General features: G+C 38.0%; 1 protein-coding gene across 1 annotated transcript in view; it reads left to right on the top strand.

Moving 5' to 3' along the window:
* The window catches only part of LOC131156247 (fimbrin-2), a 67,211-nt gene that overhangs the window by 23,328 nt on the left and 16,413 nt on the right, over positions 1-27,470 (top strand). The window contains exon 9 of the mRNA XM_058109779.1: positions 20,053-20,208. Coding sequence (XP_057965762.1) covers positions 20,053-20,208 — 156 coding nt within the window. The remainder of the gene's footprint in view (positions 1-20,052; positions 20,209-27,470) is intronic.

The following is a 27,470-nucleotide window of genomic DNA, read 5'->3' on the forward strand; positions in this document are numbered from 1 at the left end:
TGAGTGGTATAACATTGAAAGATAAATTAAGGAATGAACATATTCGTGGTAAGTTAGGTGTACCTCCTATAGAAGATAAGGGAGGGACAACTCAAATGGTATGAACACTTGCAACGTAGGCCACATAGTGCACCTGTGAGGAAGAGTGACTTAGTTATTGTGGGGGGAAGTAGAAGGGGTAGGGGTAGACCTAAAATAACTTGGGAGGAGATAGTGAGTAAGGATTTAATATCCTTGAATCTATCAATAGAAATAGTCCATGATCGCATAAATTGGTGGAAAATGATTCATATAACCGACCCCACTTAGTGGGACTAAGGCTTGGTTTTGTTGTTGTTGTTGTTGATTGATGAACTTACTAGGAATATCCAAAATGAGATCCCTTGGTGTATGTTGTTTGGAGATGATATCGTGTTGATTTATGATAGTAGGAGCGGAGTGGAATCTAAGTTTGAACTTTGGAGAGCCACATCAGAGTCTAAAGGATTTAAGATAAGTAGGAATAAGATACATGAAATATAATTTTAGTAATGTAAAGAGTAGTAGTGGAGAGAAGATTAAACTTGATAATCGAGAGATTAATAGTACTAATAAATCTATATATCTTGGATCTAGTATGCAAGCAGAAGAGGAAATTGAAGAAGATCTAGTACATAGAATTAAAACAAGTTCGGTAAAATGGAGGAGTACATAGAATTAAAACAAGTTCGGTAAAATGGAGGAGTCCGTCAGATGTGTTGTTTGATCATAGAATACCCTTGAAATTGAAAGGAAAGTTTTATAAAATGGTTATAAGGCCGGATATGCTTTATGGTTCAAAGTGTTGGGCAACTAAGAAACAACATGTAAAAAAAGTAGAAGTTGCTGAAATGCAAATGTTAAGGTGGATGAGTGGTATAACATTAAAAGATAAAGTGAAAAATGAGCATATACGCAATAATGTAGGCATAGCGCTGGTTGAAGACAAGATAAGAGAGGGGCGTCTTAGATGGTTTGGGCATTTGAAATGCAGACATTGTAGAATGCCTATGAGGAGGAGTGAGTTAGTTATTGTTTCTAGCATGAAAAGAGGTAGGGATAGGCTTAAAACAACTTCGAATGAGATAGGAAGGAATGATTTAATAGCCCTTAATCTAATATAGGAAAATGCTCTCGATCGTGTGAAGTAGTGTGAAAGGATTCATGTAGCCAATCCCACCTAGTGGGACTTAAGGCTTGTTGTTGTTGTTGTTGTTTATGTATAAATTAGTTGTAGTTGATAAGTTAGTAATAGTTGCATAAGAATTACTATTTTCCTGCTTCATGAATTGCATATGTATCAACTAAAGAGAGCCTAATATGGTTCTCTTTTGATAGTTATTACAACTTAGGCACCACATGCTTGTTATGAATGTATTTTATTTACAACATTTACCTCTAAATCTTGTATTATTATGATTATTAACAATTTTTAAAATTTCCTAAATACCATGCTGTATGACTAGTTTTCATCATTTTTAGAAATCAAAATTGAAATAAAAACTGGCATTGAAAATTTGAATATGGTGTTGATGATGGAACATTTGCACCATTCTTCTCGTATGTATTGATATAGTCATGAATGAGGATGATAATAAGGGTATTCAATTCTTCCAAGTTCCAAGTTACACTCCTATGGAACTTGGTATAAAGTAATCTTAGGATAATGGGGTTCTTTTACATGATTCTACTGTCAACTGCAAACTCATTGGTAGCCTTATTTACCGTACAATGACTCGTTCATACATTGCTCATGCTGTCCAAATTGTAAGCCACTTTGTTAATTCACCAGTTCATTGGACTGCTGTAAGTTGTTCACCGATTTATTTGCTATCTTCCAAGGTCTACTTTAAAATTTTTTTTTATCCTCTTCACTTCAGCTTTGAGCAATTGTTGATTCAGCTTGGGCAGGCTTGGCTGCATTTTCCATGGTGACATCCTTATCTCATAGGAATGTTAAAAACATGAAACCATTTCCAGATCTTCTACAGAAGCTGAATATCATGCCATGTCTTCAGCTTGTAGTGAAATCATTTGGTTAAGAGGTCTTTTCTTGGATCCTGTTGTCAGCGTTACTGCCCTTAGACCTATTTATGCTGACAACTTGAGTGCTAGTTGTATTGCCTCTAATCCTGCGTTCATGAGCATTGAAATTGAGGTGGATTGTTGTGTTATTAGAGAAAAGCTTTGCAAGTGTATTATTTATATTGCAACAAACTTCTGACTTTCTGATATCTTTACCTAGGCTCTGACCCAAAAACTTGCTATGGGCTTTTATGGACAAATCAATGTTGTCACCTGCATAAGTTTGAGGGGGACTGTAGACCAATAGAACATCTACTCTTTATACACACATGCACACAATATTCGTTTACTTTTTTTTTTGTTTTTGTTTTTGTAATCATATACTCTTTCAAGGAAACAGCCTATTGCAAAAAATGCAAGGTAAGGCTGCATACTATTGACCACACGTGGTACACCCCTTCCGTGGACCCAGCATATGCAGGAGTTTCGTGCACCACAGTGCATCCTTTTTTTTTGAACTCTTTTTGTTGTTGTTGTAAGGAAGTTTAAATAGATTAGGTTGAAATCTGTATAGGTTTATTCACCCTTTCGAGTTTAAATAGATTGGGTTGAAATCTTTATGGGCTGTAATGTGTATAGGTTTATTCACCCTTTGCTGAAATCTCTACTCCGTACTTTCAACTGTTCCATGCGGTATTCTGATTGCCCTAAGTTAACAAATGCTATCTAAAAGTTTAAGCAGTTAGATAGTGGGCCAACAATATATATCAAGTTGCATTGTTACATTTGCTTTGGAATACAGCAGGAAACAGAGTAATCTATTTTACAGGAATATAATAGTTTAAATGAGAAGTGGTATTATTTTAAGGCAAATGAGTAGCAAAAATTGGTTCCATTCCAACCAACATGGAGCAGACCCAGTATAACTATTCCCACATTTCACCACATGGTTATCTATTCCTATGCTATTCCATGTTGGATGGAATACCACCACCTTTTGCACAATCATTTGCCTTAAAATAACCACCTTTATTTTGGTCTTATATTACTGTGCAAATGATATTCCATGAGCCAATTGTAACCATTACTAGTATATTTTGAGGGTAATATGATGGTAAGTTGGTAACGTAGGAGTTTAAATTCTTTTTTGGAACATATGTATTGAAACCATTATGGGACCAAAATTCCCATTTTAGAATTCCATGAGTTTTGTGCTAACATACCTGCACCTAATGCTAGTTTGCTTTTGTTGCTTGGTGTGCTTTCTCATACTTCCCTTTAATTAAAAACTTAAGCTATTAGAATGCAGACCTGCAATGTATATCAAGCCTTAACAAGGATAGTGAGGTGTTGTAGGAGTTGCTACATTTTAAAAGAACATAATTTTTATTGAAACAATGGAGGGAGCAAAAGTCCCATTTTAGAGATCCATAAGAATTTCAATGCTAATATTCCTGCATCTTATGCTAGTTTTCTTTGGTCATGCTCTGTGATGCTTTCTTATACTTTGAATTAGTCACTTTGGCAGCAATAACCATATATCCTACACCCAAAAGCTAAGTCTCTGAGGCTCTCTTGAGTTAAATAATTAAGACATGTCTGTTATCCATTAGGTGCAATTATTGTTTTGAGTTTTTGTTTTTGGTTTTTACTTTGTTTTTGAGTAGAACATGATAGAGTATCATGTTAAATGGGCAAGGTTACTCCTTTGTGACTGGTTGCCACAGGTTTGAGTCCAAGGAAACAGCGTCTCTGCAGAAAAGCTGGGGAAAGGATGTGTGTGTGACGCGTCTCTCCCCCCCCCCGTCCCCCCCCCCCCCCCCCCCCCTGCCTTCAATTCTCACAAAGCCTTAGCAGAACATGAAATGATATTGTGGAAGTAGGAGGACCAAACTTTTGGATTTAATAAATGACCGAGTTGTAGAAAAAATGAAAAATGTGTAAGTTCTGTGTTGTGGAAATTTAAGTCTTATTGTGAAGTGTTGGTTGGACTTGGTTGAACTCTTAAATAGGGTTGCCATGAGAATTTTTGAAAATAAAAAAAATATTCAGAAATATTTGATGTGTATGCTTATTTGGAGGAATACTTTTTGAAATGAATATACCCACTTATACGACTTTTTAAAACATTGTAATTTGATCGTTTAAAATTGCACTGAATTTTTTCCAAGTCATATGGTGGCAGCTAATCAATTATGAAGTGTGAATAGTAAATGTGCTTCCTTGACACCCTCTCACCACGCCCTTTTCTCCCTTTAGTCCCTTTACCTTGATAGCTCTGTGTTTGTAGCATTGTCTTGAAAATAATGAAATTGTTGTAAAGTTGGAGAGGAGAAGAGAAGAAGAGAAGGGGAGAAGAAAGGAAGGGAAAAATTAGGTGTCAGTGATGCAGGGGCAACATCAAGGTTGTGCAGCCATGGGAGAATTTAGTAAAAATAGAAGGGGGAAGGGAGGAGAGAGGACTCTGGTTCAATTCTAATTCAAATTCATCAATAACTAACTCACAACATGGGTTTCATACACTACTTGTAAGAAAGCCTAAATGCATAAAATTACATACATACCCCTAAAACTACATGAAGTACAAACATGTCCCTACTTTTACACAAATATTACAAACAATCCTCAAAATACACATAATATTATACTAATTAAACTAAATTCGTCATGAACTACTAATTAAACCCAACAACCCCTTAACCCAATTCTTCTTAATTATTCTCCAACATGGCTTTTCCATAGGTCTTGCTTGTTGTCCTACTTAAACTCTCCCCCAGTTAGAAAAAAAATGTGGCCTTGAATTTTGTAATGTTGGAGAATGAAAAGGGAGAAGCAGACTTGGATTCTTTGAAAGCCAGTGCTTGAGTGATACAAGAAACCACGACCCTTTGGCAGCAGCAGTGTTTTAAAAGGCAAAGGCGTAAGGCGAGGCGTAAGCATTTTGGGACTGTATTTTTTAAAATAATTAATAAATAAAAAAATTTATATATAGTATAAAAAATGAGAAAAATGTTAGAATGATGGAGAAAAAAATAAAAGCATAATTCTGAAGTACTATATAGGCCAATTTGCCAATGTTAGAATTAGCTTCAGACATGTTTCATCGGGTGCAGCAAGATTTAAGCAATTAAAATCTGAAACAAAAAACTCAGGGACAAGAGATGAGAACCTCAGACCCGTCGGACAAAGATGAGAAGCTTGGAGGAATCGTCAGAGATGGATGAGAAGCTTGGACGAATCGTTGGAGGCAGTCGTTGAGTCGTCGGAGAGGGAGAAGAAGCTTCGCCGAGAGAGGAAGAGTCGAGAGAGGAGAAGCTTCGTTGAGGCCTTGAAGAGAGAGCAGAGGCTTCGTCGAGGCTTCGAAGAGAGAGCAGAGGCTTGGTCGAGGCTTCGAAGAGAGAGCAGAGGCTTGGTTGAGGCTTCGAAGAGAGAGCAGAGGTTTCGTCGAGGCTTCAAAGAGAGAGCGGAGGCTTCGTTAGGCTTTGTCGAGAGAGCGGAGGAGAAGAAGCATTGCGGTAGAGAGAGGAAGGATAGGGTTTCAGTGCGTTCTGGCCTTTTAAAAATGTGTTTTAAACCAGGAATACCAAAAGGTGTACACCTTGAATCTGAGGCGTAAAAAGGCGAGTTTTTTTGCTTGATACGTACGCCTTCTTGCTTGAGGCGTACGCTTTTTCACTTACGCCTTGGGGCGTTTTAGGCCAAAAACGCTTGAGGTGCGCCTCAATTACGCCTTTCAAATCACTGGGCAGCAGCATCATGGACTAGAATTGAGAGTTGGCATCAATAAGCACATCGGGAATGACAAACTCAACAATTAGAATGTCTGAAGGACTTTGGATGTCTTCAAACACATTCATTGCTTTCCTTGTATTGTCTTCAAGCTGAGTAATTACAACTGATTCTTTGTCTTGGTTCATTGGTAGTCATGTCCTTGAGTCCCACCTAAATCATCCAACCAAGGAGCACCACTGAGTACATGGCCAATCTTCATAGGTAGGATATCACACCAAACATTAGCCAATTCAACCATTTGGATAGGAACCAAAAAACATCTTTCATAAACATGTACAATAGAGTTATCAACCCAAGATATCACATAAGGCTTTGGGTGAGGTTCTGGATAAAGCTGTATTCGAGTGACTCCATTTGTGGAAACCACATTCATTGGGCATTTTCCATCAATGATGATTTTGCAAACGTATTCTCCACACTTGAGAAAGGTGTGGAAAAACTTGAAATTGTGCCCAAAGCATGATAAATGGCATTCCTTTGTCCAATAATTTGTCATTATATTGCTGGACTTATATGCACTGCAACTGTGTATCACCAAAAGTTATTAACACACTTGCCGACAATTCTCAACCTAATCATGCAAAACATAAACTTGACTTCTAATTTTCAAGAAATATCTTCAATTCACCTTAGATCTTGAGTGTCTTTCTGAAATGAAACAAATTCACTTATAAAACTCTCAAATTGTGATTTTTGTTGCTAGCAGGGGCAATTTCTTGCTTCTTGTAGCAAATTATTGCGCCACTTACACAATTTCAAGTTAGAAACTGAAATATCATGCTGCAAATCAAAATATCAGGAGAAAACACCAATTTCTCGTAGATGGAACCAATTTCTCACGATTCTGGCAGCAGGAGAGGAGTCCGGTAGAAGCTCACTTGCAGTCGCCAGCGAGTGGGGCATGTGAATGGTGACTATCCAGCAATGATTTTCAGGGGAGTGGTGGATCGAGGGTTGGTGAGTCGAATGGTGGTGGTGGTGTGTCAAAAGAACTCCAGCAATGGTGGATTTTGAAGGGGGCAGTGGCTGGAGAATTTCAGGGGGCACGTGGGGCTTCACGGCTGGTCGGTTGGTGATGAAATTTTGAGGGGAAGGGTTTTGGGGGGTTCTGCTTTTGGTGGTGTTGCAGAATCTAGACTGGAGATCAGGGTTTTGAAAAATGGGGCACAGCTGGAATTTCTGAAGAAGTTCAGAAACTGTAGAACTGCTTTTCAGTTTTTTTTTTTTATACTGAAATTCAGAGAGAGAGAGAGAGAATTAAAAAACTGAAGGAGAGAAAAGAAGAAGATGGGAGGTTGGAGGAGTTGCTGGACAGAAACTGCCAAGAGACAGCAACAGAATTCAGAAATGAGAGAGGGTTGAGAGAGTTATGGAAGAGAATTGAAGAGAAGAAGAAGAGAAGGAGAAGTGAAACAGAGAAGAAGAAAGAGGTCAGAAGGTTGCTGGGCAGCAGAGGATTAGGGACAGAACAGGAAATCAGAACAGAGAACATAGGAGAAGAAGAGGAGAAATCAGAAATAGAAAAAATTGAGAGAATTAGGAGAGAAAATTAGAAGAAGAGAAACAAAGAATAAGAATGCAGAATGCTGTTGGGTTGCAGGGGATTAGGCACAGAACAAGAGATCTGAACAGAGAAAAGAAAGAAGAAGAAGAGAAGAAGAGAGGAGTAGAAGAGTGAGGGAGAATGGGTGGGCTGAAGGCTAGAGAACAACAAGAGAAGAAAAAAAGAAGCAGCAAATTGAGAGTGAGAAGTTACAGAACCGAGGAGAGAAGGAAAGAAGAAGAAGAGAAGGAGAAGCAGCAGCAGCAGAGGGAGATAGAAGTTGCAGAACAGTGGGGGAAGGAAGAAGAGAAGAAGAGTGGGGAAGAAGAAGATTGATAGGAAAAGATGGGGGAATTAAAATGGAAGAGATTTTGGTTGGGCTCTGATACCAAATGATGCAGGGGCAGCATCAAGGTTCTGTAGCATGGGAGAATTTAAAAGAAATAGAAGGAAGGAAAGGGAAGGGAGGAGAGAGGAGATACCAGGGGGGAACTCACGTTCAATTCTAATTCAACTTCATCAAGAAGTAACTTACAATATGGCTTTCACACACTATTTATAAGAAAGCCTAAACACATGAAATTACGCACATACCCCTAAACTACATGAATTACAAACATACCCCTACTTTACACACAATATGGCTTTCACACACTATTTATAAGAAAGCCTAAACACATGAAATTACACACATACCCCTAAACCTACTTTACACAAATATTACAAAAAAGTCCGCAAAATACTCATGATATTATACAAATTAAACTAAATACATAATAACTGCTAATTAAACCCAACAATCCCTTAACCCAATTCTACTTAATTATTCTCCAACATGGCTCTTCCCAAAATCTTGCTTCTTGTCCTTCATTAGTGGTAGGGTTTCGCCTCGCCAAGGCTTGGGTCCTCAACTACCAAACATAAAATTTATAAACCTAACTACTCCCAAGTTCAGTAGAATAGTGAGTAAGTCGGGTGTCGATCCTCAGGGACTCAGGTGCAGTTATTCACCACGTCCAATCTAGTTCACTACAACTTTGTGTAAAAGAAATTAAAAATGAGAGATTTTTAAAAAGTTTTTCTAACAATCTACTGAAAGCATGTAAATTTATATTAGCACTACTCCTACAAAGCGAATCTAAGATCATGAATCACGCCTAGACTGTTGTTTGGCACAAGTTATATTTAGTCAACTATCCATCTTAGGCTAACTACTAAGTGGACCATTCGAGGGCATAGAGTAGCGAAGGTGCACCAATTGTCTGGAGCACGATCAGGGTATACTCTATCTCAACGATCATGAATCCACCCCGTACATGAACCGTAGCCTAATCTGTATAGATGATTGAATCCCTAACTAGGCTATCCTATCCCCTAGGGTATTATCACTTTCAAAGATGTAAACTTGCATGGAAATTAAATAAAAGCATGTAAAGAAAGCAGTAAATAAAAGCATGTAAAGATGGCTTCTATTGCAAACTCGAAAGTTTGTCACTAAAAATCAAGAATACAATAGAGAACCCTAATCTAAGTGGTAGCACGAGGAATGAGAAGGTTGTCACAGGCCTTCACGAATCCAAACATGAACCAGAACAAGAATGTAAATCAAAAGCAGTAAATCTATTGTACTTTGGTTCTCAATGGCTTTCTAGGTCTGTCATTGACCCAAAAGAGGCCAAAGAGGAACCTTAAGCACATATTCGAAGCTATTATTTATAACCAATAGGGTTTACAAGATTTGAAATTCAAAATAGAAAAGCTTGCAAGAAATCTCGCGCAGAAGATCGTCGTTGTCGACCTAGTCATACCCATGTTTTCTCCTGGTCGCGCCTTGGTCGAAACTCGCGGGAAATCAGGGATTCAAACTTCAGCATCCTCGACCTAGTCGCGCCAATGGGTTTTGCGCTGCTTTTCGAGACTTGCAGGATCTCGTTCTTCAGTTCAGTTCAGGAACTCGACTTGGTCGCCCCTCATGATCTCTTGGTCAAACACTTGGATGAGCCTCTCAGTATTTCTTGGCTCAGTAGGTTTCAGTTTGAACCTTGGAGTCTTCAGCTTGTGACCTTGTCGCCCCTCGTGTTGCTGGTCGAACCACATGGTCGAGCAGGGTCTTCTTTCTTTTGATGTGTGTTGAGGCTCTAGGGGCTTGGTTGAGCATCTAATTTGAGCTTTGAGCTTCCCAATTACTCCCTTGGCTTCTCATAATGCTTAACTCCTTGGTTTTAACCTGTTTTTCTTAAAACATGAACAAATCTTGCATAACCCCGAACTTTGATAACAAAGGGCATTTACAACATAAATGAAGAAAAAACAAAGGTAAATGAGGGCTTAAAATAGTGCATTTTAGGGACTCATTAATCAGTCAGTTTCTTGGAGCATACTTGTAGCCCCAGGTCTACCCTCTTATAAAATAGCATGAAAGAACAAAAAATGTCCCCACTCAAACCACATAACTAATAAAATAATATTTTCTCTTCTAACACTCCCCTTCAAGCTAAAGGTGTATAAATATCATCTAACCCTAGCTTGTTACAACCATTAGACGAAGTAGGTGTAAATGAAGCTTTCATGAAAATTTTGCTTATTTGATTCACAAATTTCACAAATGGTGTCTTTATGACCTTCTTGAGAATAACGTCCCTCACAAAATGATAGTCAACTTTAATGTGTTTTGTCCTCTAATGAAACACTAGGTTGCTAGCAATATAAATGGCAACATGATTATCACAAAAGGTTTTATACCCAAGACTCACATATTTGACATAAGAGCCTTCGACCATAGAAGCCCTCTTAGTATGAGCCATATCTCGGTATTCGACTTCAGTACTAAATTTTGCTACATTAGTTTGTCTTTCTACGCATGTAACTAGATTACCTCCCACAAATGTATGGATCATCAACAGAGCCAACACACTGTGCATAAGAGCATCCCATTATCTCATAGTTTCTATTACATTTATATATTAAACCTCTACTAGGACAGGGTTTGACATACCATACAATCCTACAAATGGAATTTGGCTGTTTGGGGTTTTTCATAAACTAACCAACCACACCCCCAAGAAAAAATCTACCAGGTTTAGTGATAACCAAGTAGATCAATTTATCAACCAATTGCCAATGTTGGTGTTTGTCTTTATGTCTGTCTAACATCTCTAGACAACTTCATGATGTGAACCAGAGGAGTATGTTTGGTTCTCAACCATAGTTTTAAGAAAAATCACTGTGCAATGGCCATTATGTAACAATATTAGTGGATTCCAAGATATTATAGGGTGATATCTTGGTGGACAACCATAATTGTCTTGACTGACTATTACCAACCTTTTACATGCTGTTATGGGCCTACACTATGCTGTGAATGACTAAAATAGGTTTTTGAGTTTTTTATTTTTTCTTGTTTCTTATTTTTGCATTTTCACCTTCTTTTCCCTTTATTGAAGCTTAGAAAATCAATTTTAAGTTGGTTTATTTTACATAGTTTTTTTTTTTTTTTCTATAAATAACTTCATTTTGGGGTTTATTTTCTTTGATATTTAGTATGTATTTTTTTTTAAATAACCGGCATTCAAATAAATTATAAACCTAATTTATTTTTTTCTCATTGAAATTACATATTTTCATCTTCTTTGTTCTTTCGTCTTTTGTTTTTTCTTGCACCTAATTTAGAGACATAAATACGTTCATTTGCTATGCTTTTCTATTCTTGTTTAATAAATATAAAATATAGAATGCATCCTTTGAAAGTTTTCAGTCTTTAATGAAATTATTGTGAAGTAAAAATAAATTATAGAATGTTCATACATTTTATCAATATACATACATATATTTCTTTATATTTTTGATTTCTTAGTCTAAACTTCATTTGTTGTCAATAAAGTAATGAAAAGTAGCAATGCGTGTTTCTTACCAATAGAATTTGCAATTAAAAAACGTGAATCTTTATGTTTTTAACAAATTTTCTGATGCAAAAAAATGAATTCACGGACATGTTGTCCATTATCCATTACGTAACATCTGCAATGGCTGCAAACATTACAGTGCGATAGTTACATTTATGCAGACCATTACCATTTTTCAAACCATGTTCCCAACATACGAGTCTCACCTAGAAAATCCAAGGTATATTTTCATTGAGTTTGTAGAATCTCAATGCTAAGAAAGTAACGTAGAGTATCAAAAGTCATTGATTTGAAATTTTTCTTGAAGTCACCACTTGACATCTGCAATCCCACTTTAGTCATTGCCAGTTATGATATCATCAATATAATTTGCTAGAAGAATTGCACTAGTCTTCTTTTTACAAACAAAGGCTGAATGCTTAGAGTAGAACTGGATAAAACCAAATGCAGAGAACAACATACTAAATTTGTCAAACCAAGCTCAAGGAGACTTGCTTAAGATCATAAATGACTTTGTGCAACCTAGACACCATATTATTCCCCTCCTGAGCATTATAACTCAAGAGGTTGATCCGTCATCCATGTATAGCTCTTCATGGAAATCTACGTACATAGTCATTCTTCACATCTAATTGGTATAAGGGTTGAATGAAATTAATTGCCAATGAGATCAATACACAAAAAAATTTAGTCGAGCAATAGGTGAGTATATGTCAAAATAATCAATAACATATATTCGGGTGTGTCCCTTGGCAATCAATTGAGCATTAAGTCGTTTGATGGAAGATTTTTAATGGTGTAAACCAATGACATTTAACCAACTCCTCACTAGGAGGAAGATCCCTTGAGTGGTCAAGGCATCCATTGCATGCTTCCATTTAGGTATAGCAAGCACTTCAAAATATAAGGATGGATAGAAACAGAAGAAAAGAACAAGAAAAAAGAACATATAGGGTTAGGTAGGTGAAAAACTGAAACATAGGATAAGCAATTGAAGACTATTGAGCACATGTTTGGGTACCTTTCTGGTGAGCAATTGAAAATTCGAGTCATGTTGGGATGGATCTCTAGGAATAGATGAAGCAATGAAGGGTAAATGAGGTGGCTGCATGGTAGTAGTGATGTCTGTGCCTGCTTTTTGTCATTTATTAACCCTCAATTGTTTCTTTGGGTCAATATTTGATGGATTTAGAAGAGTGGAAGTCCAAAGAAATAAGCTAGGAATAGGGCTAACACACTAGGGGGAACTAGAAATTGTCGATGGGCTCAAATTGATTCATCCAAGGAGGACCTGACACTAGAGAAATAAGGTATCCCCTCAAAAAAGTTAACATTCGCACTGACACATTTCTTGCGAGTACGAGAGTCATAACATCCATACCCTTTATGCGTTCTTGATTACTCAACAAAGACAAATTTAATAGCATGAGGAGAGAACTCGTCTTGACCAATATGCAGAATATGAACAAAACATGTGTGCCTTAAGACATGAGGCACAACAAAGAACATGGATGGTTTTGGGTACATATCCCTCTGAAAGACAGGCTGGTATCCTGTTAAGCTAAGGGCCTGCAAAAAGAGAATCAGTCCAAAACGTTCTAGGATCATGCAAATGAAAGAGTAGAGACTGTTATGTCAAGTAAATGTCTTTTTTGTTCAACTTCCTTTTTTTTTGTTGAGGGGTATGCACATATGATGTTGATTTATAATCTGTTTGGCTAAGCAAAAAGACTGAAGCTTATTTTGAACAAAGTCTAGTGCATTATTAAATCAAAAAATTTGAACAATAATGTCAAACTAAGTTTTTGTTTATTGGTACAGTCGAGTAAATGTATTAAAAAATTTTAGTCCGGTCTTTTAACAATGGATCAGGTTGTACATGAAAAATTCCCACAATGGACTCAAAATATTGATGACTACTCAAATGTTTGACTCTACAAGGACCCCAAATATCATAGTGAATAGGAGAAAGCAATGATTTACTATGAGACTTGACTCTAGAAAAAAAGGTTGTCCCAATATGCTTCATAATTGACACCAAAAAACACTCAAAAAGAGAAATAGAGTTAACAAGGGAAAAGGTTTGTTGCAGTTTTTGAAGGGATGAGATGAATAGCTCAAAAGAGCATGCCACTACAGAGAAACACTGTGAATATAAATTGAAGAGGTAGTATGACAAAAATTGCATCCACTACGACCACCATTGAAATAGTACATGCCATCCTTCTCAAGCCCTCCATCAATTCTTTGTGTTGTGACATGAATAACATAATGAGACGGACATAAGGTTGCAGAATAGTTATGAACTTGTGAGATACAGTTAATTGACTAACTAATAGAAGGTTCAAGGAAAATTTAGCAACATATAACACAGAGTAAAGTGGAATAAATGGGGGTGAAAGAATATTTCCAAAAATTAGAAATTGGTGTAATTGAACATTGGAGTGTAAAGTAGTGGGGTTCAACTACACGTCATATGGGAGGAGTGCCAAAATTGATAACCTAAGGTGAGGAGGGTGAAGAGGCAAACCCGACTGCACCTAAATGTGCTGCAGTAGCACTAGATGTAGAAGACTAAGTTTGGAGTGGTTGAACTATTGAGAATCCATGTAAATCCTCCTCCATTGACCCACGGGATCCTCCTTGATTGTAGGAGATGTCACACAAATCTGTTTTGATTAATTCCTTTTACTATAGATAACATAGCTGTGTAATTAGATTGTACAATTAAACAATATTATAAATAGAAATACTCACCCATGTAAAATAGTGTGCTGATTTGCAAACCCTTTCATGGTATCAGAGCCCTCACGGGTTCAACCTCCCACCGATTCCCATGGCTGCTGATTCCTCCAACTCTTTCCTTTCCTTCAACACCATGATTCATATGGTGACCATTAAACTCTCTTCCTCAAACTATCTTCTCTGGTGCAATCAGCTTATTCTGCTTCTTGAATGCCGGGGACTTCTTGTCTATGTTGATGGGTCCATTGTTGCTCCACCCACAAACTCCCCCTCTGCTACTGAGTCTTCTACTACAACCCAGAATTACATGGATTGGAAACTTCAAGTTCAGCGCACCCTCAGCTTGCTTCTCTCCTCCCTCACCCAAGAAGCTATTGCAGAAGTGCTTGGTCTCACCACTGCCAGAGACGTCTGGTTTGCCTTGGAATACTCTTTCGGCCATCGTTCCAAAGCACGTAAACTCCATCTCAAAGATGAGTTGCAATTGATCAATCGAGGAAACCGCAGTGTCTCTGAATACTCTCGCTCATTCAAGGCTTTATGTGATCAGCTCTTGGCGATGGGTCATCCGATTGATGATATGGACAAATCTCATTGGTTTCTTCGGGGGTTAGGTGTTGATTTCTCCACCTTTTCTACTGCCTAGATGTTGCTCACACCCCTTCCGCCCTTTACCGATTTGGTTTCTAAGGCTGAAAGCTTTGCCATTTTCCAGAAATCTCTTGAGCAATCTCCTGCTGCCCTTGCTGCTTTCACCGCCACCCATGGTTTGTCTTCTAACTCTGGTGGTGGTCATTTTAAACACATTTGTGGTTGTGGAGGACACCAGCGAAACAGTGGATCTGATTGTGGCCGTTGTCATTACAATCCCCGTTGTCAGATCTGCAAAACTGAGAGCCATATTGCTGATCGTTGTCGAAATCGATATGATTGGGCTGATGCTCTGCTTGCTGAAGCATTCACTGCTGCTTGCTCTCTTTCAACTGAAGCCGAGTTTGATTGGTACATGGATACGGGCGCTTCAGCACATATGACCCCTCATTTGGGTAAACTGGACATATCAGAACCATATTATGGCAATGGAGCCTCTCTTCTAATTACCCACACTGGTAGTGTCTAACCCTCTCAAAATATTCAACTGTTAGATGTGCTTGTTGTCCCTCTCCTTACCAAAAATCTTTTATCCATCAGTAAATTAACTACTCATTTTCCATTCATTGTTATATTTACTAATGATCAGTTTATTGTACAAAATCGAATAACAGGAAAGGTGGTGGCAATGGGTAAACGAGAAGGTGGTCTTTATGCACTGGAACACGGAAATCAGGCTTTTATTTTTGTTCTTGCTAAAAATCTCCTCGTGCCTTATTTGATTTATGGCATGCTAGACTTGGATAAGTCAATCATTCTGTTATATCTTTATTGAAAAAAAGGCCATTTATCTCTTACCTCTTTGCTTCCCACTCCGCATATGTGCTCTACATGTTAGTTGGAAAAAAGTCATCGATTTCCTTTTTCTTCTAATGATAGTAGATCTAATTCTATGCTTGGCTTAATTCGTTGTGATATTTGGGGTCCATTCCTTGTTAAATCAAATGCAGGTTTTATCTATTATGTGTTATTTATAGATGACCACTCACATTTCACATGGCTTTACCCCATGAAGCTTAAGTCCGATTTCTTTGATATTTTCCTCCACTTCCAATGATTTTTGGAAAATCAACTCTTGGCAAAAATAAAATTTTTCCAAAGTGATGGAGGAGCCGAATTCACTAGTATTCGATTTCAATCTCATCTTCAGGACAATGACATCCATCATCAAATGTCATGTCTTTACACTCCTCAGAATGGACGTGCAGAATGCAAACAACGTCATGTGACTGAAACCGGTCTTGCTTTTCTCTTTCATTCCCATGTTTCTGCTCGCCTTTGGGTTGATGCGTTCAGCACTGCCACTTACATTATCAATTGGTTGCCTATGCCGACCCTTGCTGGTACACTGGTATTTCACCTTTTGAGGTTCTGTATGGTAAGTCTCCTAATTATGAGCATTTTCATCCCTTCAGCTGTCGGGTATATCCTTGTTTACGTGATTATGTTTCTAATAAATTTGCTCCACATAGTTTGCCTTCCATCGTTATTGGTTACAGTCCATCTCATAAGGGCTTCTGTTGCTTAGACACTGCTACTTCTCGTATTTACATTAGTCGGCATGCTCAATTTGACGAGTCTTTCTTTCCATTTTTAGACTCTTCACATGCACAACCCCCTTCAGAGTTGATCATCCTCAGTGTCTAATCCAACTCCACTTGCTCGTCACTCTATGGTCACTCGAGCTCGAGCTGGGATCTTCAAGCCCAAGCATCCGACCCTTTTCAGCACTGTGCAACCTTCGGCCCTTCTACATGCCTTGCTCAATACTTTCGAGCCCAAAGGATTTCTCTCAGCTGCTAAGGATTCTGCATGGCTTGCTGCAATGGATGCAGAAATTACAGCGCTGCTCAAGAATGATACTTGGGTTCTTGTTCCTCAGCTGCTCAATACAAATATTTTGGGCTCCAAATGGGTTTTCAGGACCAAATATCATTTTGATGGCTCCATTGATCGCTTCAAGGCTCGCCTAGTTGCCAAGAGTTACACACTGCTTCCCGGACTTGACTTCACTGTCGCCTTTAGTCCCGTGGTCAAAGCTTCCACCATCAGGGTTGTTCTCTCTCTAGCCGTGTCTAATCGCTGACCCTTACGTCAACTTGACGTCAAGAATGCCTTTCTTAATGGTGTTCTTTATGAAGATGTTTATATGGAACAACCTCCCGGCTATGTTGATCCTCGGCATCCTCTTCATGTGTGCAAATTAAAAAGGGCTCTCTATGGTTTGAAACAAGCTCCGTGGGCCTGGTTTCACCATTTCAGTACATTTCTCTCACAACTTGGTTTCTCTTGCAGCCGTGCTGATACGTCCCTCTTTGTTTTCAGTAGGAAAGCTGATCTTATCTACTTGTTGCTCTATGTTGATGACATTATTGTTAAAGGGAATAATTCAAAACTTCTCAACTGATTCATTCAGCAGCTGCACGTGAAATTTTCCCTCACGTACTTAGGCTCCTTGAGCTATTTTCTTGGCCTCGAGGTTTCCTCTCTTCTGGATGGACTCTTTCTCAGTCAAACCAAGTATGCTCATGACATTCTTGCTCGTGCTCAATTACTTGACAGTAAATTTGTTGCTACACCAATGGTTGTGTCTCAGCGCCTCTCCTCTGACGGTGCACCCTTCTCGGCTCCTACTCTTTATTGCTCTTTAGTTGGCGCCTTGCAGTATTTGACCATCACGCTCCCGGATCTTGCTCAGTCTGTCAATTCCGTCAGTCAATTTCTTCATGCTTCAACTGAAGAACATTTCCAGGCTGTCAAGTGTGTCCTGCACTATGTCAAAGGCACTCTTCACCCACGTAAAATAGTGTGGTGATTTCCAAACACTTCCATGAATTATGCAAACAAGATTGTTATACTCCTCCCAGAGGAGGCACCCAAATTGATAACCCAAAGCAATGAGGATGAAGAGGCAAGCCCGGGTGTCGCTGAATGGGATGCAGTAGTAATAGATGTAGAAGATTTAGTTTGGAGTTGTTGAACCATGCAAACAAGATTTTTACAGTTCTCTCTGAAACCTGGTAGATGATGTACTCAGCTCTCCAATGGAGTAGCTAGGTGGATTTGAATTGCAATTTCTCAGTAAGAGACTTATTGGCTCAAGTTGGTTTCCTAAGGAGATCCCAACAACGTTAAAAAAAATGATTGTCCTTGCCACAATGTGTGCAAATGCAAAAATTGGCACAATGAACTCCTCATCCTCATACACTACTGCTGCCATGACCATCATATCCAAATCTCATCCTCGCCCTCCAAAATTTCCCATGTCACAGTGAAAGTAGTGTTAACCATGTCTGAGTTATTGTGAGAAGAAGCTTGAGAAGAAGTTAGGTAGCACACATTAGCATAGAACAAAACTTCATTACTTCAAAGATCCATAACTTACAACACTTTAGAACTTCAAAAGGCAGCTACAACCATAAATCTGAAGTTACAGTATCCTAGGGGAATTACATGACCACGAAGCACAAGGCAGACCACAGCATAGACAACCTGGCAATAGCTACAGGTATTATGGCTGGCAGCAACTGGAAGCGAGTGCAGGCAAGAACAGGAAATAGAGTTGTCCAACACCATTGATACAAGAATGCAACCAGTCAATCACGACACGCGCAACATCAAAACAACATCATTGGCAAACCAGAAACTGAGCATAACATCTGTGTACCAGAAACAGAATGTGACTGACTTCACATCAGAAACCACCAAGAAGACACACACTTCTTACCAAGGATTCTGCACAGCCTAAGAGTGTCCCTAGGCAACTCTCAAACCAACCAGAAAATCAGATTTGAAAATTGATTAGGAGAAAATAATTTAAAAAAAAAAACCGAAAAACAGAGTATCAAAATCAAATCAGATAAATTAGATTTAGAGGAGATCAATACTCTGATGCCATATTGTAATGTTAGAGATGGAAAAGAGAAGAAGAGAATAGATGAAGAAGAAAGGAAGAGGACAAATTAGGCGGCAATTTCTTGGAGCATACATACAGCTCAAGGCTTGCCCTCTTGTATATTAATAATAAAAAAGGCATGAAAGAGAGACTTGTCCCTGCTTAAACCACACAATAAAATAGCATATTCTCTTCAAACAACCAGTCATCAATTTTGAAAAGGGAACAGGCTTAGGGCCAATATAATAAAGAACCATGACATCATAATGTATTCATTAATCACTGATCTTTTCAAAAGAAGGAAGCATGTTTGAGTATTCACCCTAGTGAACATCATAAATATATCATTTTAATTTAATAAAACAAATTTAAAACAAATTTCCTACTGCAGAAGGTTCCCATAACATATCAGGGTACTGGGAGAGCAAATGTATGCAGCCTTACTGATACATTTTGGGCTCATGATTTGAAGTCATGAGGTTTCTGTGTAGTACCCTTACCGCTGTGTCTCCTTGTAATTTTAATAATTAATATGAGTAAAAATATTCATCTAGAAAAAGTCACTATAATTTTTAGTGCTGCACTAGCAGCTTTTATAAATAACAAAACATCACAATGTTCACAACATTTTCTCAAGAGAAAGTCAGCACCAAAGAAGAAAATCATATTAATGAACAAAAATATATAATTCATATGATCAGCCTCCAATCCTCTTTCAAACTGCATAGATACAGAGGCATACATCTTTACTTATTTTTTTTCCTGGTTTTATTGAATTGGGAGTGGTTGCGTGAGTTGGTTGCTGGATTGCTAATGTGAGAAAGATTAAAAGAACATGCCTTTTTTGATCCCTTATAGTTGGTTGTGCAATTGTGATTCTTTTGGTATTTGCCCCCCCCCCCCCCCCGGGGGCCAACACCCCCAAAAAAAAAAAAGAAAAAGATCGTATTATGAAGCTGTTCAAATTGTTGGGAGTTATCTTATTTCTCCCAGTGGTTGGCTATGTCGTCTTGGCGCATAAGATATGAAGTCATTATTCTACTCCTGCTATTATCAGAATCCTTTATCATTTGAGAAAATTTTAGTCATACATTCATGTCATCATGTGTGTTTTTATTAAATCAATGGCTCAGGTTCTATTTGAGGTCGTTAATAAAAAACCATACTCAATTATACATTACCACTAAACACATATGACTAGCAATCTGTAACTTTGCCCTAACTATCTTGGTTCTGGTCAAGCATATGGGAGCTATGTTTATGTATTAGAATAAATTATAACTCATAGTCTCATACTTCCACATGCTAAAATTTTCAATTCATGGTGTTTACACATGGGTGTCAATTTGGACCCATCTTGGTTGATCATCAATGGTGCTATTTCAATTTTAGAACTATTTTTGTCTTTGAGACTTTGATGACGTGGATGTTTCTTCTCCTGTTTCTTCAAGCTAATAATGTTTTTTTTCCCCTTAATACAGGAATGGTCTCTCAACCCAAAAGAAACAGATATATTTTATTGAAACATTACCAGATGATACTCAAATCTGTAAAGAAGAGAGAGCATTTCGCTTTTGGATTAATAGTCTGGGAAATTCTACATACATCAACAATGTTTTTGAAGATGTGAGAAATGGGTGAGTGTTTGACATACAATTCTTTGTCTTATATTTGAAAAAGAGGGAAATTTTAGTTGCCTTATACACATGGACACACATATTTGTCTTTTCGCAAATGTGGGTCATGCATGGGTGCATTTGTACACCACTCAAGCACGCGCACACGTCATGTGACACGCCTGTGCATGGAGCAGTGTGGTGCTTTGAACTCGCACTTTTCACTCCCTATGTATGCATCTGCGCAAGCTGTAATTGAGACACTTTATTTATATAATGATTCGCTTGGTACCAGTTCTGTTCCAGATAATGGAACCATTGGATGGGGCAGAATTAAATCTACCCAATGGAAAGAACCTGTTTAAAAAGTGCAGGATGGACAGGGACCATAAAACATAGAAAAAGTACTTTTAAGTCAATACTGCGACTAGTGAGCAATACAGCAAGAAAACATCTTATTTTTCTTATTGGTTAGTCTTATTTTTTAAGACAACCAGAATTGTCTTCTACGGGAACAGTTCTTTTGAAAATCACAAACTTGTTTCTCTTGTTGGTTAATGTTGTGAAAACTCGTGGATATTGGTTTTGTTGTGCCCGAAAGATATTTGCATTAACTTTTTTTCTCATTGATCCTCGTGAGAACAAGGTGATGTTTGTAACGTGCCTTGAATCCATGTTTTATCTACTTCATTTCATCTTCTTTGCACCGTTGTTCTTCCAATCCAGAGGATTTATATTCGACAAAAAGAACCTTACATTACTATCATCAAAGAGATTGGTGACCTTGTCGCATTGGAGTGGTTCAATAAATCAAACTTGGAGAAAATACAATCTATTAATTTTTTCCCCTAAAAACTTTGACATTAAAGATCTTGGTGAAACAAGCCATTAAGAGATTAAAGTGATGCTGGATCAATGTTCAACTTAAAATAATTATGATTCAGCCCTGGGCAGAAGCGCCTCATATGGGCCTTTTATAGGCTTAAAATGCCTAACAAATAAGAAAACTATTTTTTGAAGCCTAAATAAACTAAATAATTGATTTCTAAAGAAAAATTTCCTGAAATATAAAGATATGAACCTGAAAAAATTTCATAAATAAAGAAAAATAGAATTAAAATCTTCTCCATGCTGACTGCACCAATCTTCAACAACAAATGCTAACTAATATTGCACTTTATCTTCATTTTTGGAATATTGAAGTGCATTCACAATTTGATCATCAATGCAGCTCTTGCAATTTGTTGGCTCAAGTTTTGGATCTTCAGTATGTTAGATTACCACTTTACCTAAAAGCTTAAGCTTTTAGGTTGTGGGCAAGAAATGTATATCAAGCTTTAACACTACCTCGCACATGCAGCCTGACAACACGTGGAGAGATAAACACATAATAGATTTTTAAATACCATAGAATAAATGCAGGCAACGAGACTAAAACCCAGGACCTCCTGGTTGTTGTGTCAAGCACCCCACTTATACCAAACACCAATACTGCAACTATTGCTATTGAATATATAATCAAAACTCAAGCAATGCAGAAACTAATAATAAAAACAGTAATAAAGAACAACACAAAAATTTACGAGGTTCGGTACATAATTACCTAAGTCCTTGGGTGCCGATAGTCAATCCACTACTTCCCGAAAAATTACAACTTGGGAAAATTTTAAATTACCAATAGTAATTAGAAATACCCTAGAGTACAAATACTATTTGTAATTCTACAAATTTGAGGTGTGATTACAAATGGTGAGGGAAGCTCTTTATATAGCTTCAACCTAAAGTTCAAAAAACATTTCCCACAAATGTGGGACAAAAACCAACAAATTTCCACCTTGACGATAAATTCAACAAATTTTTTAGTCACCAACACTCTTTGGAGTTCCACATCATCGGTGCCATCCAAAAATATTCAGACTTGCTGGATATTGATTAAGTCCAAACGATGTTTGAACTTGATTGTTGTCACAATCTTGGTCAACATTTCTGCGGGATTCTCAGCTGTAGCAATATTTTGAAGAAGTATTTTGCCTTTATCAATTATATCCCGCATAAAGTGAAAACAAACGTCGATGTGCTTCGTTCGTGCATGGTAGACTTGGTTCTTTGCCAAATGAATAACACTCTTGCTATCACAGAACACAATGATGTGCTTTTGAACAACTCCCAAAGTTTCAAGTAAATCCTGCAACTAAATAGCTTCCTTAACAGCCTCTAAAGCAACCATGTACTCTACTCCTGTCGTACACAAAGTAATAGTAGATTGTAAGGTAGAACTCTGTTGTGAAATTAACGCCTCGCAAGCAATGCACAGCAGAATAACAATATTGTTGTAAAGGATCAAACATACACTTGCAACAATCTAAATGATGAAAAATAGAATACTTCCACAGCCATAGAAATATAAATAAAGCAAAGATAAGAGCAACGACACCAGGAATTACGTGGTTTGGAAAAGCCTACATCTACGGGAGCAATCGGCAAGAGATTTCACTATGAAAATCAAAGATACACACTGCAATATTATACAATGATCTTCTCTCCTTCTCTCACCCTCTCACTATCTACAATATGCCTAGAAAGACATATTTAACAACTCCTTGGAGGCTTCCCTCCGAATGCCTAACCATCCCAACGTTCCAATTTAAAATTTGAAAATTTTTTTGCAGCCCCTGTGAGCACTCATTGACGAGAACAACAATTGTTGACGAGAGAGAGAAAGCCAATCGTCGACTAGTGAGGCCCACTCGTTGACGAGTCACTAAATTTTTGAGTTTTCTGACTCTTGGTATCTTCTTGTCGACGAGTGCTTGCTGCACAGCACACCCATATGCTTTTCTTCTTTTGTTTATGAGCCCCACCAAGTATAAGAGCTACACAAACACAACAATCTTCACCTTGACGATTATACACCCCTCAGGAGAACTTGAAAAACATATTTGATTTCTCCACCTTGAATTTAGACCGTTCGGTTGGGACCGTCTCCCTTCTAGCACTTGGAGACAAACACCAAATCCAAGCCACGCCGCTTGAACTTGCCAATGGCAGTTTTAGCTTCTACCATCAACCTCGATACAGTTGCAAATGTAACACTCGAAGACATCACTCTAGGCTTCCAACAAGACCTTCCCACAACAATAAATAGAAACACTACTGTAAGCCTTATATCACCAAAGCCCCCTGCAAAGTCTTCAACAAAACTAACAACTGATGGATAACTCTATTACGTACTGAAACACCCCATTGCACAATCATGAGGAACCTTTGACATATCCCGAACATCATAGACCGTCCTTGGGTACTCAGCAGTAGACATTCCAAATTGATTCTCCACATAACCCCCTTGAGATAGAAAATGAAGTCTCCCTACGGTTCCATTCATAAAGCCACCTTGAGATAACACTAATCTCCCTGTAATTCTGTCTATGCGAATCTGAAAATCAAAACCCATCTTGGCCATACCCAACACATTCATGTCAAAAACTTTCAACAGAGTTTCCAACTGATCAGCCTTAGTTAAAGCCTTCCCAGCCAATAACTTGTCATTCACACACAATAGATACATCACTCCACTGCATCCTATCACCCTCTTCCATACTGGAAGTCTCACTAACTCACACACTTGATACATATGCAATATTCCCATTTTCTCCCCCATAACACTTATTCACTTATTTTTCCCTTTGCCATGCATTGCAATTTGAAAAATAGTAGGAACCTTACTGCTGGTAGTAATGAATGCATAAAACTCCAGAATGCTAAATTTATACTTGAGTGGTGGTCTGATAGTGCACATTAGCCCACCGTGATTCTGCTGGCCTCTTGAGCTGAAAGTCCCTGCAATATGAACTATGTCATCATTGCCCTGAGTCTGTTGCTCCACCTGCATCACATGCCCATTCATACCGTGATACTGTTAAACCAAGATAAAACTCCCTGCATTTCTGCCATGAGTCCCTAACTCCACCTGAATAACATGATTGTTGCTGCCGCAGCTTTCTGGCAATTGTTTCTCATCCTTTACACCTGAGTATGCTGCCCCATGGCTCTATCACCAAAAGCCATGTATTCGATCACCCCTTTGTTTGTCACAGGATCACCTAGCTTGTACCCACCTTTCTTACACCCTAGAAAAGTGTATTGTCTGAACATCACACCAAGCTTAGATCCTCCATCACTAGAATAGTGCACTAGTGGACATCCATTCACAACCGAGTAGTCTACCGCAAAACCTGTCCACAATTCACTCGAAACTTTCCCATCTAGCGATGCCTTTTGGCGATTGGTCACACGAGAAACGCGTCATACTCAGTGACTTCTCCAAGAAGTACCCTGCAAGCCCTGTATATGATCTGCCTTGCTTACTAAACTTTTTGAACAAAACTAGCGTACTCAGCCCCAATGTTTGACTTGAGAATCTCTTTCCCGGTCTGGTTCTCCACCTTAGCCACTGCATGAAGTACACCAAGACCCTTTGTGATAAATTCACAAAATACATATGTCTATCCTATGATGCTATCATCATTGGTTCCCAAACATCTAAAACCCATGTAGTCACCTATATGCTTTAACCACATATGCCACAAGATATCCGACTCAGATTCAACCATAACATCATGCAGTTCATAGATATTTGCCGCTACTTTTTCTCTTTTCATCACTATCGGGTCACCTTCACACATTCATTTCTCAACATTCAGACTCGTAACAATATCCATTACAGTCTAAAGTTCCCAATGAAATACCATTCTTCCTTAGACCTGATTCATACTTCACATCACATATGGTTCTTACATCATCATCACACATTTTGATTTTGACATTTCCAATAACAAACATTTTGCACGAAATATCATTTGCCATCAAAATACAATTAGCATAAACTGACCTATAGATGTCAAACCATTTTCTAGGATAAAAGCATCCGGTATCCAAGTTCCAAGAATCACCCGTGAAGCACTCCGAACCCGATTAAACACATAGCATATCTTTATCACTACATTCTGAATCTTTCTCCACTACACTTGCAGATTTTGATGAACACTTGGACATATATCGGCATTCTAGTTTTTCACCAAACTAATGCCGATTCTCATCCTTCATGACGTGATACAACACATCATTAGTGAAAAAAAATCAAATGATTGCTCCCAATTCATTCCAAGTTGCTGCAACCATGCTATCCGGTTGAATTCTGTATAAACCTTTCACCATACTTTGCTGCACCAAGAGATCCTTCAATGCAGAGGCCATTACAACTTCACTGTGGTACCATTTGTTGTGAAATTAATGCCTCTTAGACAATGCACAGCGGAATAACAATATTGTTGTAAAGGATCAAACATACACTTGCAACAATCTATATGATGAAAAACAGAATACTTCCACAACCATAGCAATATAAAAAAAAAAAGCAAAGATAAGAGCAACGGCACTAGGAATTACGTGCTTCGGCAAAACCTACATTCACGGGAGCAATCGACAAGAGATTTCACTATGAAAATCAAAACACACATTACAATGTTATACAATGATCTTCTCTCCTTCTCTCACCCTCTCATTATCTACAATATGCCGAAAAAGACATATTTAACAACCCTTCAGAGGCTTCCCTCTGAATGCCCAACGGTCCCAACGTTCCAATTCAAAATTTGAAAATTTTTTTGCAGCCCCTATGAGCACTCGTTGATGAGAACATGACACTCGTTGACGAGAGAGAGAAAGCCACACGTTGACTAGTGAGGCCCACTCGTCGACGAGTCATTGAATTTCTGAGATTTTCTAACTCTCGGTATCTACTTGTCGACGAGTGCCTGCTGCACACCACACCCATATGCTTTTCTTCTTTTGTTTATGAACCACACCAAGTATAAGAGCCACACAAACGCAACAACCTCCAACTCACTGGACCATTAGCAAATGTAAATACATATCCAGTAGTTGATCGACATTTATCCAGATCACCTACAAAATCAAAATTCACATATCCAACAACACGTTGATAAATAGTATTACTTTTTTCAAATACTACACCAACATCAATAGTATTCATAATGTATCGTAAAATCCATTTCACAGCTTGCCAATGTCCTTTACCCGGATCATGCATATACTTGCTCACCATACTAACAACTTGTGAAATATCAAGTCTTGTACAAGCCATTGCATACATCAGACTACCAACTGCACTTGCATAAGGAACTTGTGACATATACTTACGTTCCTCATCTGAATTAGGAGATAAAGATGCACTAAATTTGAAGTAAGGAGCAAGCGAAGTGCTAACTAGTTTTGACTGCTCAGACATGCCAAAACTTTGTACTTCTTTCTTCAAATACTGTTTCCGAATCAAACTGACTCTTCCTCTCATTTTGTCTCTACATATCTCCATGCCAAGCATCTTTTTTGCTTCACCAAGATCTTTCATCTCAAACTCTTGATTTAACTGACTTTTCAATTTGTTGATTTCTTCACTGTTCTTTGAAGCTATCAACATATCATCAACATATAAGAGTAAATATATAAAAGATCCATTTTATAGTCTGCGAAAATAAACACAGTGATCATGTTTATTTATAGTGTACTTGTAACCCATTATAAACTGATGAAATCCTTTGTACCACTGTCTTAGAGACTATTTTAAACCATACAACGATTTTCCCAGTTTGCATATCCAATTTTATTTTTAAGCAACCTTAAATCCATCCGGTTGAGTCGTATAGATTTCCTCTTCCAAATCACCATGTAAAAATGCAGTTTTTACGTTATGCTGAACTAAGTCAAAATCAAATTGTGCTACCAAAGCCAACAAAATTTGAATGGAAGAATGTTTAACCACTGAAGAAAATACCTCATTATAATCAATACCTTCCTTCTATGCGTAACCCTTAGCTACCAATCTAGCTTTGAAGCGAACATTATTTGTATTTGGAAATCCTTCTTTCTTTACATAAATCGATTTACAACCAATTGCTTTCTTACCCTTGGACAGCTGGGCTAGCTCTCAAGTCTGATTCTTATGAAGAGACTGCATTTATTCATTTATCGCTTTTTTCCATTTGTCTAATTCAAAGTTCTTCACTGCTTCTTTGAAAGTGCAAGGAACATTATCATCTACAACTGGAAGCGGATATGCCACCATGTCAGTTACCGGGTAGGTTTTCGAATTTCTCATCTTGGCATCTGAGAAACAATTGATTCTTGTTGTTGTGAAGATTCTCGGATTGAAATCTCCTCTTTTTTTAAACTGTTCCCCACTATAACTGGAGAGTTACATTGTGTAG

Source organism: Malania oleifera, chromosome 5, assembly GCF_029873635.1.
Source record: "Malania oleifera isolate guangnan ecotype guangnan chromosome 5, ASM2987363v1, whole genome shotgun sequence".
Taxonomy (NCBI): Eukaryota; Viridiplantae; Streptophyta; class Magnoliopsida; order Santalales; family Ximeniaceae; genus Malania; species Malania oleifera.